The 18359-nt window shown below is 40.4% G+C and overlaps 3 protein-coding genes across 32 annotated transcripts in view; all 3 read left to right on the forward strand.

Annotated features, from left to right (window-relative positions):
- Nucleotides 1–113: 113 nt before the first annotated feature.
- LOC119549134 (probable cytochrome P450 6u1) lies at nt 114–3546 on the forward strand. The gene is made up of 3 exons (XM_037856905.1): nt 114–205; nt 1153–2370; nt 2740–3546. Exons 2-3 carry the CDS (start codon nt 1329–1331, stop codon nt 3156–3158), a joined length of 1461 nt encoding a protein of 486 aa, XP_037712833.1. The 5' UTR covers nt 114–205; nt 1153–1328; the 3' UTR covers nt 3159–3546.
- Nucleotides 122–1140, forward strand: LOC119549137 (probable Ufm1-specific protease 1). The gene is made up of 2 exons (XM_037856908.1): nt 122–855; nt 918–1140. Exons 1-2 carry the CDS (start codon nt 277–279, stop codon nt 1041–1043), a joined length of 705 nt encoding a protein of 234 aa, XP_037712836.1. The 5' UTR covers nt 122–276; the 3' UTR covers nt 1044–1140.
- Nucleotides 3547–4400: 854 nt separating the features above from the next.
- The window catches only part of LOC119551201 (protein MTSS 2), a 51430-nt gene continuing 37471 nt past the window's right edge, over nt 4401–18359 (forward strand). For all 30 annotated transcript variants that reach the window (XM_037860407.1, XM_037860411.1, XM_037860408.1 and 27 more), the window contains exons 1-2: nt 4401–5171; nt 15389–15636. In XM_037860407.1, coding sequence (XP_037716335.1) covers nt 15565–15636 — 72 coding nt within the window. In that variant the 5' untranslated portion in view covers nt 4401–5171; nt 15389–15564. The remainder of the gene's footprint in view (nt 5172–15388; nt 15637–18359) is intronic.

The raw sequence follows: 18359 nt of genomic DNA on the forward strand, positions 1-18359 counted from the left end.
TGATTAGAACCATTATAGTTTCGAATCTTTCTTATTTACATTTCCTTTAAAAAGTAATAATTTTTAAATGTTTTGTGCCTTGGCTGCCTTTGTTATTGGTGCATGACTTTTCACTTTGTACCATCCCTAGCCTGGGCCAAAAAAAAAACATTCCAATTTCTCTGCTACGATTTCACTTTCACAAAACAAATTACGGCTGCGCAAGGTAAATAAACAATAAAGGAACAGGTGGAGTGCAGCAGGCGTAGGCTATCAAATTTTAAAGTTACAAAACAAATGGATTCGGAAAACTGTGCATCGGATGTTGGGGATTCCACTCTGGCGTCCTTGAAAATTGCGCCAAAGGACTATGAATATCCGCTTCTGGAGGATCTGCATGTCATCCTGGCCCCGCCCACTGAGGGCGGAGAGACCCTAATGCTCCGCGGTGGCTTCACTTACTTTCACTACGGTTGCGATGGCCATCAGGATGCGGGCTGGGGCTGTGGCTACCGCACCCTGCAATCGGCCATATCCTGGATCCACCGACGTCGTGGCAGTGGTGACCATGTGCCCTCCATCTGGGAGATTCAGCAGATCCTCGTGGCCCTGGGCGACAAGGGACCGAAGTTCCAGGGCTCGCGAGACTGGATAGGCACTCTCGAAGAGTTCTATGTGATTGATGTGCTGCACCAGCTGCCTTGCAAGATTGTGCACGCCAGGGAGCTTAGCTCACCGGAGATCCTGGGCCAGATTCGCAGCTACTTCGAGAAGTACCAGGGCTTCATAGCCATGGGCGGACTGAGCGACACATCCTCCAAGGCCATCACGGGCTATCATCGCAGTGCCGAGGACCGCGTCTTCTTGCAGGTGGTGGTGAGTCAGCGAGTTACCTCATTCCATCTACTGGTGAACTCACCGCTTGCTCTCCCATTTAGGATCCCCATTTCGTGGGCGTGCCCAGCTCCGGTCAGCAGTTAATCGATCAGGGCTTCGTCCGTTGGGTGCCAGTCGACGAGTTTCCCGCCAGCACGTACAACCTCTGCCTGATTTTGCAGCCGTAAAGGCTGCTCTCTTCGTACACATTTCGGCAATAAAACCCGCTCAGCACCTTGATTACCCATTACACATATAGTATGTTTGCCTTATAGCCACGTTTCTCTTCCATTTTAGCGGCCGCTGCTCATTGGACACTATCAATTATTAAATCCAACCGACCGATAATGGCGCTGATAAGCTTGCGGCTCTGATCAGCGCCAAAAACCTCGACGAGCAGCTACTGCCAGCTGTTAGCACAGCCAACCGTTTGAATAAATCATTAGGAGGCCGAAAAAGACAGCTGTGTCAGCATGGAGCTGATGCATCGAGCACTGCTCACCGCCCTGGGTGCCCTGTCCGTGTTCTACGCCCTGGTCAAGATCAGCCTGGGCTACTGGAAGCGACGGGGGATCCTGCACGAGAAGCCCAAGTTCCTGTGGGGCAACATCAAGGGCGTGGTGGGCGGTAAGAGGCATGCCCAGGACGCCCTGCTGGACATCTACGCCAGCTACAAGGGCAGAGCACCCTTTGTGGGCTTCTACGCCTGCCTTAAGCCCTTCATCCTGGTGCTCGACCTGAAGCTAGTCCACCAAATCGTCTTCACCGATGCTGGGCACTTCACTTCGCGCGGTCTCTACAGTAATTCCGGCGGAGAGCCGCTGTCGGCTAATCTCCTTCAGCTGGATGGCCAAAAATGGCGATCACTCCACGCTAAATCCGCAGAGGTTTTCACATCGACCAACATGCAGAAGCTGTTACCCAGGCTGGCGCAGATCTCCGCCAGAATTCAAAACGATCTGGGCAAAATTGACCAGCAATCCTGCAATATAAGCGAGCTGGTGGGTGCCTACAACGTGGATGTGATGGCCTCAATAGCCTTTGGACTGGGAGGCCAGGATCACCAAGAGTTTGCCAAGTGGTCGAGCCGCTACTGGGCAAACTTTAAGCTGTGGCAGGCGTACCTGGCGCTGGAGTTCCCGCTCATCGCTCAGCTGCTAAGGTACAAAAGCTACGCTGAGCCAGCTATGGCTTACTTCCAAAAAGTGGCCCTGTCGCAGTTGCAGGAGCAACGGCGGAGGGATCGCCAGCCCCTGCAGACGTTCCTGCAGCTGTACTCCAACGCGGATCAGCCGCTGGGCGACGCCGAGATTGCGGCCCAGGCATTTGGTTTTCTACTAGCGGGCTTGGGCCCCCTAAATGCCACCCTGGGATTCTGCCTCTACGAGTTGGCCCGCCATCCGGAGCTGCAGGATCGAACTCGACGCGAGATTAAAAAGACACTGGATCAGCATGGTGGCCAGGTGACGCCCGAGTTCCTGAGGGAGCTGAGGTATACGAAGCAAGTCCTAAATGGTGAGTTCAAAAAGAGAGTTCGGAAAATAGAAGATTGCCAAAGAATGGGAACTGTTTAAACAAAAAAGCTCATGCTCACATAAATCAAACATTTCGACATTTTTAAATAGAATAACCATATTTTCTGCAATAAAAAATTCTAGTAAACAAACGATAAAGTTTAATACCCTTTGGTTAAATAAAATATGCAAGGTAATTAAACTTTGCCATTTTAATAGTCTATAAGTATACATATATCAAAATATGATTTTTTTATAGGGCAGGTTAATAAACTTGATCGCTTTTATTATATATTGAATTCTATTTTTGAAGAATGTAAATAAATATTCTTCAAAGAGCACATTCTAACCGTCCTCTCTTTCTTCACAGAAACGCTCCGTCTGCACACGCCACATCCGTTCCTGCTGCGCCGTGCTACCAAAGAATTCGAGTTACCCGGATCGGTGTTCGTCATCGCCAGAGGCAACAATGTGCTGATACCCACGGCAGCTATACACAGGGATCCGGAGATATATCCAGATCCTGAGCGCTTCGATCCGGATCGGTTCGAGGAAGAGGTCAAGCGATCCCTGCCGCAGGCTGCCTTCCTGCCCTTCGGCGATGGGCTGCGAGGATGCATTGCCGCTCGGTTCGCAGAGCAGCAGCTGCTGGTGGGTCTGGTGGCTCTGCTGAAGGAGCACAGATATGCTCCCTGTGTGGAGACCACGATTCCCATGGCCTACGACAACCGGAGACTGCTGCTGGCGCCCAAATCGGACATCAAACTCAGTGTGGAATGGAAGGACTAGCTTTAGTGGTGCTCTCTGTATCGCCTATTTTGTTTGCTTCGGTATTGCTTTACTGTACAAAGCCCTTAAGTTGTTTTTCTATTGTATATGCACCTAATTCGTTGATTTCCTTAAGCTGTGGACTTGTGTGATAATGCTGACGATGAATTTTATAATCTACTGCACCAAGCTCAACTACGTGAACAAATAAATACCTTAATTGTTATATTGAATAATAGCATAGTACGAAAGTTGATTGTTTTCAATTGGAGATTTTGGATTGTACCCTTCCTTCGAAATGTTTATCGAAAAGCTTAACCGCCTAAAAATGTGCTAGCTGCTTGTGATTTGCCTTACAAATATTTTTAATTAGTGGATACATTCCCGCAAATAAAATTTGTTAATATTAGTTTTCACTGAGAACCACTCTTTTAGTTTCCTAAAGTATACTCGTCGCTTTTGTTAAATTTCAATTTTTAATTTTAATTATTTCAATTTTACATTTATTGTATAGTTGTATAAATCAAATTTCGGAAACTGGTTTAAAATCTAGATTAGTATCCATCTAGATTTTAAACCATTTTCCGAAATGTTAATGTTAAATAACTAACAATGTATCGTATATATCTATAGAGGGTCCAGACTTAAACAAACTTTGTATTAAAGTCGATTTTGCGCATATCAAAAATTTACAAAATGGTATTTTGCCATTAAAGGCTCAAATAAGGAATGGATTTAAAATGTTGTATGTTCTTTTAAAGAATATGGAGCATTTACTTGTCGGCATGATAAACTGAAAGATATCTTTTTATATAGGTTAATTAAATTCAATAATAGACATTTTACTATGGTGTAAATCGGGAAAATTGGACCTGTTTATCGTCACTTACCTTAAATTTCCATAACACCATAATCGGTAAAAATAGTTATGTTAACATTATTTTGCTACCTAGTAGAAGTCAGATGTGGGCCTTTATTGCAAGAAATACAAGACGCGAACACACACAAAACAAGCAAAGGGTTCTCGATTCTTTAATCCTATAATCCTATTTCCTTAATTTATTTTACACTTTTGAGTTTCAACACAACCTTTAGCTTTTAACCCTTACATATGTACTTAACATTTCCGTTTCAATGAATCGGTTAACATTTTTGGCGCCCTCTTTGAGTGAGTGTGACCAGCTTGAAGTGTGTCAAAAATCCACATTTCTGCTTCCCAGACGATTTCTGCAGACGGTGCCATTTTGCAGCCGCCGGAAAAAGGCCACACTGATCCAGACACTCGAACGAATCGGTCGCGGTTGTTTTTTCGGTTTTTTGTTTGTCGTCCATAAGAAAGCCCTCTCGCAGCGAAGGAAAATGCGCTCGGAAAATCACTCGTAGGCGGGGCGAAAACAGCGGTTGCAGCGCCAAACTTCTAACGGTTGTCCGGGCCGGGTGAAAAAAATAGTGCGCGACACAATTGGAATTGCCGAAAATGCGAGCGAGGAAAAGTGTCGAATTCGGTGCGAAAATCCGCGAATAATTTTATGCGATTTCCCGAGAAAAACGGGGAAAATTAAGCGTCTGTCTGCTGCCGTGTGTGCGTGTGTGTGCGTGTCTGTGAGTGTATAACATAACAGAAAACAAAACAACAACAAAAACAACAAGGCAGCCAAGTCAGGATCAACGGTTCTTCAGGGTAGTTTGTTTGAATTTGAACAAAGCAAAGCAAACGCAAAGTAAAGCACACGAAAGCAGGAGTGATAAAGAGAGAGATAGAGAGAAATACGAGGGGGATAACGGGAGAATACACCCCACACACACACCCGCTCCGCTCCTCTTCTTTGTGTGCGCTTTTGCCGCCTGGAAATGCAATGCTAGAGCAAAAGCAGCTACAACAACAAAAACAGCAAGCAAGCGTTGGGAAGCAGGGGAGGAAACAACAACAATAAGAACAGCGCTTAATTGTCTGCAGCATCATCGGCCGAAAAAAAATCAAACAAACGATTGCATTTAAGACGCCCTGCGATATTTTCCAGTCGAAAGTGCACCGTAAGTATCCTTCAAGGGTGCTCGTGAAACGACAACAACAACAGGAAGAAGAGGAAGATAGGAATCCAGTGGGGAGTGAGCTAATAATGCCAATTATTAGGGTTGAGAGAGGGGGAAGGGGTGGGAAAGGGTCGCAGGGTGAAGGGAAGCGAAAGATGCTGCAGTTCACCAACAACAAGTTTGGACCGCTTCCATTCCAGCGGGAATCAGATCCAAGGACTTCCAGTGACCATTCCAGACGGTCGTGAGAACCAGAAACTCCTTTCACGGCCAATCCAAACGGGATTCGTTATACACAATAAAAAATCGGGGAAATAATTGTAAAATTAAAACATAAAAAGTTTAAAAAGAATAGAATTTCGAATTAAAGCACTTCAAATATTATTTGGGTAATAAGTTAGGGATATTAAGAAACTTAATTAAATTAACGTTGCCTGTTTTTGAGTTTGAAAAATATATATCACCGTGTTAAAAAATAAAATACTTTAAAAAGTATATTTTTATGCCTAAGCATCAAATTCAATTTTTAATTTTCCGTTATAATATTTAAGAAGTGAGTATTTTAGCACTTCATAAATAGCGAAAAGTAACATTATTTAAATAGGTTCATTTGCACCTAAAATAAAAATTATCAAAAATATTCAAAAAATAGATGACAAAAGACTTATTGTTTTGGGATCTTTCTCTCCGTGCACAACTCCCCTTTTGAAGTTGCGCGGTAATTGCGCAAGTGCAGGGACTTCTCTTTGGGATTGTTACCTAAACAGAACTGAGTTTATCTGAAAAGAGGTAATTTTTTTAATTCCGCCTGGGTCGTCTTTTTGTGGGGTGGCTCTGTGTTTCCTTTTCAGTTCTGTAATCGCAACAGGAACCAGAGCAGCACGTTGATGGAAATGACACCCATGGTGCGGACAAAATGTTTAAAAGCTGAATTTTCCCATTCCCGTCTCCCGTTATCGCACGTTTTTCGTTCTCTTTGCATACCTTTCAAACGACTTTTGTGCGCGCTTCGAAATGGAGCAGATAAGCCTAATTATTGAAATATTATGCCGGGATTTTGTTTACGTCCCGAGATTATTTCCTCGCACATTTGTCTAAACAAATGTTGCAGAACAAAGACTGGCTGTTTCGGGTTCTCGCCTGGAATGTCTGGCGTTGCATTCGCAATATACGATACATAACGACCATATCGCCTAGACAAGTAATAACACTCGAATTCGAAAGTCCGACCGGGATGCCTGGGCCAAAAAGTGGCTGCCTTGGGTTATCTGAATCGCATAGAGTAACCCAATCCGAAAACCATCCAACGGCCGCACCTGTGCAATTGCCAAAAACGAGAGAACACGAAAACAACAGCAGAAGGGGTTCAGAAAGAAAGATAAAATTAACCGCAAACAGCTGTCGGCCATTGGAAAGAAACTTGCTCCTGCACAGAGAAAAATATGATTATCTCATAAGACTATGGTAGGAGGTGTACCTAAAAAAAACATAAGTTTAAGGATTTTTATTTATAGCTAAGGCTTAGGATCAGCATTCAAGATAACAAAAATACTCCTTTATTCTATTATTTTTCAACCAAAAACTCTTTATTCGTTGTTATTTGGAAGAGACATATTAGCGTGATAACTGAATCCTAAGCTAAAATCGCATTCTAGAGTATAGACCGTGGAAATAATAGTACTTCATGGTGACGAAGAATTACATAAAATCGCATTACTCGCCAAGGAAATAGGGCATTATAAATTTATAATATTAGAATTTATAAATATTTATAAATAAAACGCTCGTTTTATATTTTATTTATTTCAAGTTAAAGGGAATTATTTTTTCCGGTGCTCCTACCACGCTAAATAAACAAAAACAGCAACTTGCGTCTTAATAAAATGCAAACAAAACTGCACAAAAGGAGGAAAACAAATACCAGTGAATATAAATAATTTTATCTTTATGGAGAAAGGCCGCTCCACCTGACCCACCCCTCGTTGCATAGAAACAACAAACACGGTGGGCCCTGTTCTTTCCCAAACACGAGAATATGGCAAAAAACAAAGAAAACACGTTAATTGTTTGGCGTGCAAATTTGCGTTAGCTCTGCCTTCCTCTCAACGCCCCTAAAATCTTTTTTAATTCCTCCTTTCATCCTGGGTTTTTGCCTTTCGGTCAGTCGTAAAATATTTAACTATACGAATGTACATAAGTATAATACTATAATAATTTAGGTTGATTTTCTTAGCAAAAAACCAAAATAACAGAGTAACATAGATTTCTTTTAAATTTATCAATGAAATTAAAAGTACTGGGCTTCTCATCGATAAATTTATAACAGGTAGATAATATTTTGTTTATTTGCATTTTCATCGATAAATTTTGAAGAGATCTATGATATTTTATTAATCAATACTTTCACCTATAAAAATTTTATGATATTTTACTCCTCTTCATTTTCATCGATAAATTTGGAAAATATCTATGATCTTTTTTTCGTCGATAAATTCAGAAAAGATCTGCATTTTCAGAGATAAATTCTGAAGAGATCTATGATATTTTATTCTTTTGCCTAAGGATCTTAAAAACTTTTTTATATTTACACTACTGGTACTATAAAACCCATTTGAATTAAGTTTCTTTTACATTTGAATATGTAAATACAAGTTTTACTATATTCTTCCAAATAGTATATCAATGTGAGTCATTGATGCTTGCCTCTGGTTGTTCGGGGTTCCTCCTGACCGATATCCACTATTTGCGCCAACTGTTTTCAATTGGTAAACAAGAAAAAACGGCTGAAAACTTGTAAAACTTTAGAGCCACTTAGCTTGAATGGCTGCATTTGTTTAGCATGTTGTGGCTGCAACTCGAGTTTTTTTTTATTTACTTATTTATTATTGCTGCAGCCCACTCACAAAAAGATTTTCGTTTTCGTTTGATTTTGGAACTGCATGGGCGTTTCTTGTTGTGTGAATGAATCTGGGCAAAGCCGTGAATCCACAACCAAAACTCCAGACTGCTGGCCCGCCCACTCCCCACGCCTGGTTTTCTGAATCTTTCGTAACCACTTTCGATTTTTTTCGGGTTTGTCCTAATGAAAATCGTGTCTAATCTAGCCCAAGTGTCGCCTCAAGGGGTTTTCACTCGGGGTGGCTTGCGTGTGTGGATTTATTCCGCGTACGTAGGAGCTCATTAAAAAAGTCCAAAACTTTATCGCTGCCCTGGGCAAATGTCAAGAGTTCAGTGCTCACCAAAAGCGACACTTAAACGGATTTCCTTCTATTCTCATTTCTTTTCTTAAGGCATTAGTTATGGCGTGGCTGGCAAATTAGCAAAGCCACCATGCTTTTGAAATTCCCCTGGCCCATCTGAAATAGCTGCCATTTTCTTTGGCGAGAAAAACAAAAGCTGTGCCAAAGTTTTTACGCTAACGAGACTGGAAAAGCAGAAGAAAGACAGTGAAAATTCGCATTTGCTGATGGCCACAAAGCTGTCATGAGGAAGCAGAACAAACGTGCTGATGGAACCGGCAAACAAGAGCCCAGAACATAACAAACATGACAAAGTACAGAGTAACATGTGCCGGCTAACGGCACTCCGGTTAATCATTAATAACCATTCACCATGGCCGAAATGGCAAAAAAGGCCAAAGAGAGCGGGGACGGTCCAATGTTAATAATAGAATATGTGCGGACTCTGGGGTATTTTGTTTAAATCAGTGAATGCAAATGTACACACCTTAACATTGGCCTGTCATATGTGCCAAAATTAGGAATAATTGCATCAATTTATCTCAACCATTGTTAAAAAAAATCTGAAATAGTACACACCTTCCGGAGGAAGTATAAAGTAACCTATCTATCTTTTATGTATATAAAACTCTTTTAAGAACCAACGCAGAGCTCAAAATTCTAAAGCTACAGGGAACAACTTTTTTCAATACTCTACATACAGTAAAGATATTTACTTAGATCGGATTTTGCCACAAGTCTTAAGTATTGTAAAATATTTTTTTTGGAAAAGCAATACTTACTTTTCAGTTTTGTTTAATTGCCAAAAAAAGAGGTTATCTTTGAATAAATTCTTTAAATTTTAATAAATAAGTTAATTTACAAAAATATTTACTCAAAAAAATGCGTAGTGCATGAAAATGGTATACTTATTTATTACACAAATATTTTTGGGTTAATAATAATAATAATAATAATAAAGAGAGAGAATTCTGACGTTCTCATCTGAGTTGAAAATGCTCTTAAAAAAAGTACGACATTTTTGATGTTGATAATGTTTTCGTTGTGCTTGAATCAAGTTGAATTGATGGTATGTACATTATATGTCCCAACAACTAAACTTTTACTCCAGTCAGTAGTGTATACTTGTCAAAAAGTTGTTAAATAAACTCAAACTCTTCTCACCATTTCGTTATAATATTGAGAACATTGATACCAAAATGTTCTTACACAGCTTTTAAGAACGAATTTTCCTAATTCAAGAACAATGTACTTAAATATTTCTCTCTGTATAGGAAAAAAAGGGTTCCTTTGAATGTTAATACATGAAATTGCTCATTTGACCTATTTAACATTTTATAAATGCAGCCATAAGCTAATCAAATTCAAATCAAGAATATAAATTTATTTCCATAATATTTTCAGTTATAAATGAGTAAGCCGTTCGATTTTTGTGGTGTGGAAAACCTCAGAAATATGCTGGAAAACAATTCCCGCCTATGGGTCATGTTGTGTATCTCGATTTTATTTTCGTTTCGGCTGTCTTGCCATGTGTAAACTTATAATTTTATGCACAAATCGATTAAACGCCGCTAAATGACGAAAGTTTATTTCCAGCGGGCGGCGCAAAAGAACACTCGAGTTTGTGTTTACAGAATTTGTGGGCGTTTGCGTTGCGAAATGTGTTTTGTGTTCCACTTTTACTTCTCGCCTCTCAGTTTATTTTTTTCGGACAGTTTTAGTTGCCTGATAACTTCCGATCGATACTCATCGATTTCCAAATGTCTGGCCAAAACAAATGTGTGTTTACAATATTTTACGGCCGCTGATTAGATAACGCAACTTATCGAAAATGGGATGCCTATCACCTATCAGCTTCTATTATCGATCAATTGGCCTATTTTACAATGTGTCGAATGCGCTGCGAATTATTCAATTAAATTGAAATCAAAATTGGTAGGCGAAACGGAACAAAAAGAGAGATTTCCCAACATAAACACTGGGTCTTTTCCTTTTTGCTATATTTTATTCATAGAAAATTTGGGTTAATGACGTGCCATACGCCTCGGTGGGTGTGGCAGGGGGAGGTGGGCGGTGGGCGAGAGCTAAAGCAGATGCCCTCACAAATCCCAGAAACATCAAATAGAAAATGCAATGCAAAGCACAGATGACGCTAAAGATAGAAATCCATAGATAAACATGAATGTTTGAGCAGATGTGTGCGAGTTTGTGCTGGTGACGTTGTCGATTCCGTTCATATAAAAACTTGATCTTTTGATTATCATCATCGTTTTATGGGTTCTTTTCGCTTTTCTTTTCATCGAGCGACCACTCGACGACGCATTTGATGATCGACGCTTTCCTAACTCCGGATCATAAAGACCAGACCCCAGACCCCAGACCCCAGTCTCAAGACTTAAGACCCCCAGACCAAGATCAGACCAAGGGCCGAGACATCTCGACACTTGGCTGACCACAGATGGCCCATGGTTGTTCAAGTTGTTGATACTCACTCGTAGTTGTTGGAGAAAGTGTAAAGTCATGACGGTCCGCTGCAATTCGCCGGCAACAACGTATCGCTTACCTTACCACTGGCCACATAAATCTGCCTAAAGCCAACCTGACATTGGAGATCTTCGCCCCCACCCGCACCCGCTCTCTATTTTTCCAAGTATTCAAATCTCCAGTGCAGCTGTAAAATTATTTGTTTAACCAAATCCCACTCAGAACTTATGGGACAAAACAGAACCGAGGAAAAACAGAACATTATAGGCGGCGGAGTGGATTTGAAAGTCTCCAGCAGTGCTTTATAGTGTCGGGCTGGAAATTAGAACTTTCCGATCTATTTTCAGTTTGCTGACGCTTTCACTGAATTGCATAGGTTGATTGAATACTACGAAAGTTTTGTTCAAGTAAAGAGAACGAAAGTAGTTGAAGATCATCCTAAAATTTACAAAATACAACCAGATTTTCGTTCTTTTGTCGTCATACTCTTTAAAAAAGATTTATCATAGAAAACAGGAAACAAGCAGAATGAAAGCACGCTGAAAAACTGGGTTCTTCAAAAGTTTAGTATCGTATGTTGCAATATTCGCCAGAAAACGGTTGTATTTTACGATAAAAAGTTGGAATAATCGCCGAATGCATTGCTCTTTAGAGACTCATATAACATTTAATCACATCTTGGAAATCCCGAAATGTTCTTCAATATTTAATTGTATTATATATTTCATAAAGTTTTCTTTGTACTTTACTTATCTGTAAGTATTTTTAGACGAACTGAGGGAGTTGTGGTAACGAAAAGTACCCAACTGTTGCAGTTCGTCATTATGCGCTGGGGTCGCTCATAAAACTCATAAGTACACCCAAGCTTGGGCTTAGTCCCCAGAGTTATTGCGGCGACACGTTGTTGGTCCACCCTAGCGTCGTTCATCTGCATTTACGCATAACAAAGGGGCAGGCAAATGGGACAGATATGGCGGTGCGTGTGTTCACATCTTTTGGTAAGCAATTAACGGCAGCAACTCTGTCTGTCTGCCGCCCTTGACGAAAGTGTCTGCCACACGGGCCCCCTGCCCCTCCCCATCCTGCTCTCCTTCTTCCGCCAGTCAAGTCACTTCCTGTAATAGAAACACAGGCAACATGCAACACAGCATGAAAGATGTACAAGCAGACACAGATGCGGTCAAGGCAATAGAATAGGACATTAGCTTTTTGTTAACTAAATAATGCGTATGCATAATGCATATGTTTTTGTTAATAGGTTTTTTAAACCAAATAAAACATTTTTGACAAAAATAGAAGTTAATAGCATAATAACCTTATTATAAGAAAAGTGATATTTGAAGTAAGGATCTTAAAAATAAATATATTTTAAAAAAATATATTTTACGTAAGGATCTTAAAAATATATATATTTTTTAGGAAATATATTTCTCTTTAGGCTTTTTTCCAAAACCTTAAAGTTATATAAATGTTCCTTAATAAGAGAGAGTGTTTCAGAAACATATTAAAAGCCTAATCTTGAAGTATGTAATCAAATAAAGCAACAGAATACAATGTTCTATGAATTCAATTTATAAAATATGTATAAAAAGGAGTTAGTCAGAAATCAGAAATAAGTCAGTTTTTAAACTCTTGTTGAAGGTCTGGTTTTAGCTAAACATGAGAAAAATTTAAGCAGGGATCGGAATCTTCACAAACATTTCTTTTTATCATCCCAATTCATCCCACTTATTTTTTCCCTACTATTCTGAACCCTTCTGTGCATTTAGGATTCCCTTTGTGTGTGCCCTGCAATTCCCTACCCATGCCACACCACCCGGCTTCCGTTTGTTTCAACAGAAATCCGAGAGTAACCGCAGATATAGAGCCGCAAAGAGAACGGCAGTAAATAGGGCGGAAAATTATGCGTAGTTGAAATTAAAACGTATACAGCACAATCATCAGACCCATCACAGCATCATCATCATCATCATCGCCAACTTGACCTTTTAGCGAGTTCTGATGCGGGTTGACTTCGAACTTAGGATCCCCTAGTTCCCACTAGCCAGTTCCCCACATTGTAAATACATGTATATACATTTCTGGCCGGGAAAAAGGTTTTTGCTCTTCTTCTGGGGCTACTTTGCGAAATTGTTGTTTTCCTGCTTTGGTTTTTATGGCACGATTTGGTAATTTGGACTTTGGCTACTGCCGAAATACATAGTTTCCCCGATCGCATCACGATCTGCATCCCTCCTGACCTCTCCATGCTCCCTAAACGAATTTCCCAAGCCAGCTATCGCCAGTTCATCTTTATGTTGGGAAAAACTCCTATTTCCGCTGTAGAAGTAATGTGGGTAAAGCTCATAGTTATAATATAAGCATATATACTACTTGCTTAACCAGTTTGAGGCTTATGATTTAAATGCAGCCAGTTAACTGGGTCAATGTTTCGTGTATATGCCCGACTATATATGCCTCTTAAACCAGATTTAACGCAGTCAATTGCCAAAAACAACAACAACTTATTTCCGCACTGCAAAGGAAATTGCAACTCTGCGGCAACTCCACCAACAACAACAACGACAACAAAGCGGGCCTGTCATCGTTTGCTTTGTGGCTACAATTTTATCTCGAGAGGTCATTTACACTATTCAGCTAAAAAGAAGAGAGCGAACAAAAAGCGAGAAGGCATCAAGTCTACTTGTACTTCCATGCTGTGAGTGTGAATGTGCGTCTGTCTTTTCCCCGCGAGTGTGTTGTGCCCGCCCTGATACCCTGTTCTTATAGGGGGTGTCAGCATCTATCTGTATCCCAAAAATGGTCCTTATCAGGGGATTTTTAGGGAAGTTATGACTTGTATATGGATGGTATTTTTAAATGGGAGAATTCCCATTTTTAGTATTTTTTAACATTACTTATATACTATAGTCATATAAAAAATGGAAATATTTTTTTGAAAACAATTTTTCTTATACGAAATGTTAGGAGTTGAACTTGAACTTTTTTTTACAAAGCTCATATTCTGAATCAGTGCTCCATTTGTAACATTATTGGTTAGTAATAAGCATATCAAAAAAGGAAATGGTTTTTTAATACAATTTTTTTTGTAAGAAATGATATGTTGCTGGGTAGAGTTGAACTGGTTCTTTTTTTTTTAGAAAGCTCATATTCTGAATCAGTGCTCCATTTGTAATAACATTATTTGGTAATAATATCTATATCAAAAGTGGAAATGGATTTCAAACACATTTTTTTTATAAGAAATGATATGTTGCTGGGTAGTGTTGGACTGGGTCTTTTTTTAGAAAGCTCATATTTTGAATGAGTGTTCCAGTTGTAATACTTAATGAGGATTTTCAATAGACTTAGAAAGAAAAGTCTTGGAGAGATAATAAATTACAAAGAATAATCTCAGATTTTTTTTAAGGGTGTACCAGTACTGGTAACCTCATAGTCGGAAAAAGTCGACTTGGCTTTTCTTCTCATTCCCCAACTTGTTCTTTGATGCTTTCTTCTGCGTCTTCACGCAGACATAGACGAAAGATACGCAGTCTAGGCAATCAGCTCTCGTTGCCGAGGCTGTTTATCACTTGTGGGCTTTTGCTTCCTCCACGCTTGAGTGTCTATTGTGAACGCTTTCTGAATGCAGCGGAGCTTCAGAGACGTAAAAACGAACACTTGTGTATACATTTGTACCCAAGAACTTCACTCGGAGTTGCCGTCAATGTCATAATCAGCCCGAAAAAGCATGGAAGTGAAGAGATACGGCCTCAAGTGCAGTCTCGAGATCCGAGTCGAGCTTAGGCCAGTTCCTCCTGGTCGAAGGTTATAAGTCTAGAGTGTACCTGTAAATTTGACGCCTCTCTAATTGCTGCCAAGGCTTGTTGGCGACCGGAGTCGCGTTTATGATTTTCTCGGCTTATCTGCACTTTCGAAAGCCACGGAAACCGGCACAGAATTAGTCACGTATGGCGAACCCACAAATGGGTCAAAACTATTGCACTTCCCCGACGTTTGTCGTCGTTTGCATGGGCCTCAGGTCCGGAGTTTCGATTGCAAGGCCCGTAAATTGTGTATGCAACTTCCTGTACGACGCTGCAAGACATATCAATTCAATTATCAATTAATAATTAACAATTAGCCCCACTACATGGCCAATAAATCAAAAGACTCTCGTATCAGCTGGAGCCCCCCACACACTCACGCACTTAAAACACTCTCAATTTGGGTCAACGATCCCCAAATAAAGTTTTACATTGCGCCTACGCGATCAGGGAACTCCCCCACACTCTCCATCGCTATGTAGTATTTTAATAAGCCTAATTAAGCATAATTTCTTGTTTGGAAAGACACTGCTTTACAATTCTGATTATTTACGAGAAGTCGTCTGGTTCAGCCCCATCAGCGAAGAATCTTAAAGATTTATGTCGGATGAGGCGGAGATTTCGATCGGAAGTGTTTGTGGAGCATGGTTATTTATAAATTATTGTAATATTTCCTTCCTCTTTCCAGATCATCCCCACATTCAACGCAAGGAAATACCGGATTTGCTTGTATTTTCCACTCAAAATGGAACAAAATAAATAATCCAAAACAAAAATCATCCAAATAAACTCAAGCCGAACAGTTGAACGACGAACGAAAAGCAATCGATATCGATATATAAGCCAGCTAAATACTAAGAAAACATGGATCTAAGTCTGGAACGCGATAGCTCCGCGCTGGGTAGTCTCTTCCAGCAGATTATTAATGACATGAAGGTGAGTTTCCCACTTGTTGGTCTATACATTCTGAGGAAATTCAATGTAATTTTAAACACGTTCCGTTTTGGGGTTCTTGGAACTTTGAAACATTTTGGGGAAACGTAAACGTAAAAGCTCATATAACAAAAAAACAAGAAAATGGAATCATTTTTTTTTTTGCTGAAACTGTTCCGACTATATGAACCCACTCGCGGTGTCTCAATTGTTTGTTAGTGTGTCAAGAACCCCCCAGAATTGGTCTGAAATTCTCTTGTGTGTAAACAAAAGCCCCCAGCAAATAATGGTATACAAATATCATCAGCCAAGGTCAGAGCAGACATACAAAAGCCCAGGCGTAGCAATTAAGTTTTGATACAAAGCGATAAATTAATGGAAAAGAAATGTTTTCTGTACAGTAATAACAGAAATTTCAAAATGGTTTTTGTTTTTCTAATTTAAAGCTGAAAGAGTTTTATTATACCCGTTACTCGTAGAGTAAAAGGGTATACTAGATTCGTCGGAAAGTATGTAACAGGCAGAAGGAAGCGTTTCCGACCCCATAAAGTATATATATTCTTGATCAGGATCACTAGCCGAGTCGATCTAGCCATGTCCGTCTGTCCGTCTGTCCGTCTGTCTGTCCGTCCGGATGAACGCTGAGATCTTGGAAACTATGAGAGCTAGGCTATTGAGATTAGGCGTGCAGATTCCTGAGCTTCTTACGCAGCGCAAGTTTGTTTCAGTAGAGTGCCACGCCCACTTTTACGCCCACAAACCGCCCAAAACTGTGGCTCCTACAGTTTTGATGCTAGAATAAAAATTTTAACTGAAATGTATTGGTCTCGTCAATACCTATCGATCGATCTAAAAAAAACTTTGCCACGCCCACTCTAATGCCCACAAACCGCCCAAGCCTGTGGCGCCCACAATTTTCATGCTAGATACAAAATTTTAACTGAACTGTATCGGTCTCGTCAATACCTATCGATTGACCCAAAAAAAAATTTGCCACGCCTACCCAAACGCCCACAAGGCTTAAATCTGTCTTTCGCCGGTAGGTGGCGCGTTTAAATCTCGCTTTGCTGCTTGCATAGCTCCATTTCCCTTTGGTCCCTTTAGCTGAGTAACGGGTATCTGATAGTCGAGGTACTCGACTATAGCGTTCTCTCTTGTTTTTAATTATCTTCTAATTGATTTAATGGCAGGAAACAAAATTGCCAAATCGCATCAAAGTCGCACAAAAAAATTCTCCACATTTTTCGCATTTATCTAAAGCTTGTGGCGAAACACAAAACTTTACTCCGCGAACTTTTTGTTGACTTTCGTTATCTTTAATTGATTTCATTGCTATCTGTGTTCAATGTGTGCTATCAATAATTTATGGCACTCATGACGCCATTTGTGGCAACTTACTTTCATACGAAAATGTTTATTGGGCTTATATAACGTCCAGCCAGGCGATTTCATTTAACAAGCGTAAATTAACGCCGGGTGCTACGGTTTCTGGGAGTGGGGGAAATCTATATCGCCGGCTAAGCCTCTTGGGAGGAGGGAATCGATGGGAATGGATGGGCTCCCGGGATACGATATGATGGGATGGGATGGTATACTTCTTTATATGCCCTCGGACGGACTACTGACAGCTGTCCATGATTAGTGACTTAATGGCACGAATTTTAAGCAGGTAATACATTAACTTCCCTCCCAGTTCCAATCCACTTCACTTTGCTTCGCTTCTACCTCTCCACTCACTATTTTCCGCTTTATGTCTTACATTCTATTTTTAATACCCGCAGAAGCATGTGAACTTTAACATTTGCTATTCCTTTATGGAGGGCATATTGGCTTAGGGAAGGCAGTATATGCAAAAGCCTGTATTTTATTAGTTCAGACTTGTAAAGTAATATTCATTTTTAACAAATCGTATACTGATTACCATACTAGCCCTAAAAACTCTATACAATATTAAGTCATCACTGGAAAAGTTTTAATATATGGAGGGCATATTGGCTTAGGGAAGTCAGTATATGCAAAAGCCTGTATTTTTATTAGTTCAGACCTGTAAAGTAATATTCATTTTAAAAAAATCTTATATTGATTACAATACTGACCCTAAAAACTCCAAAGAATATTAAGTCATCGTTGGAAAAGTTGTAATATATTCGTGTCAAGAACTATTTTTTTTCTCGTTGATTGCCAGCGTATTTGCATTTGGGATCTCCAGATCTCCCGTCGGTTTGCTTCATTTGCTATGCTGAGGAAAATTACATTTTCAGCACATTGTGATTGTGTATTTCCCCCGCCAGCTGCTCACCGTCGCCTCATGGACAGGTGTTGGAATCTGCTGTGTCTTGGGTCTGTCGGCGGGCATAAAACCGAAATAAACTAACGACGGGGAGGTGGAGATGGATGAATCGGGCCGCCGACCCGCCCGCAGCACACTATTAATAGGAAAATGCACGGCGAACTCCCTTCGGGGAGTGTGAACCCAACTTTGGAGGCAGAAGACTGCTGTCAGATGCGGGCGAGTGCATTTTGTATTTATGAAATTTGGAAATTGTTCGGCACGCAATTGTGCAGAAGTTGCTGCTCTTTTTTGTGTTTTTTCTCTTTCTGTTTTCCAACCTGAGTGTGAACTAGAGCAGAAACACATACTTGTACTGGCAGAGCATGTGCAATATGAATGCCTACATACGTCTGTGTTTGGATCACCTTACCAGGTAGTTCTTGCTGCCTGCTTC

This window comes from Drosophila subpulchrella, chromosome 2R (assembly GCF_014743375.2).
Source record: "Drosophila subpulchrella strain 33 F10 #4 breed RU33 chromosome 2R, RU_Dsub_v1.1 Primary Assembly, whole genome shotgun sequence".
NCBI lineage: Eukaryota > Metazoa > Arthropoda > Insecta > Diptera > Drosophilidae > Drosophila > Drosophila subpulchrella.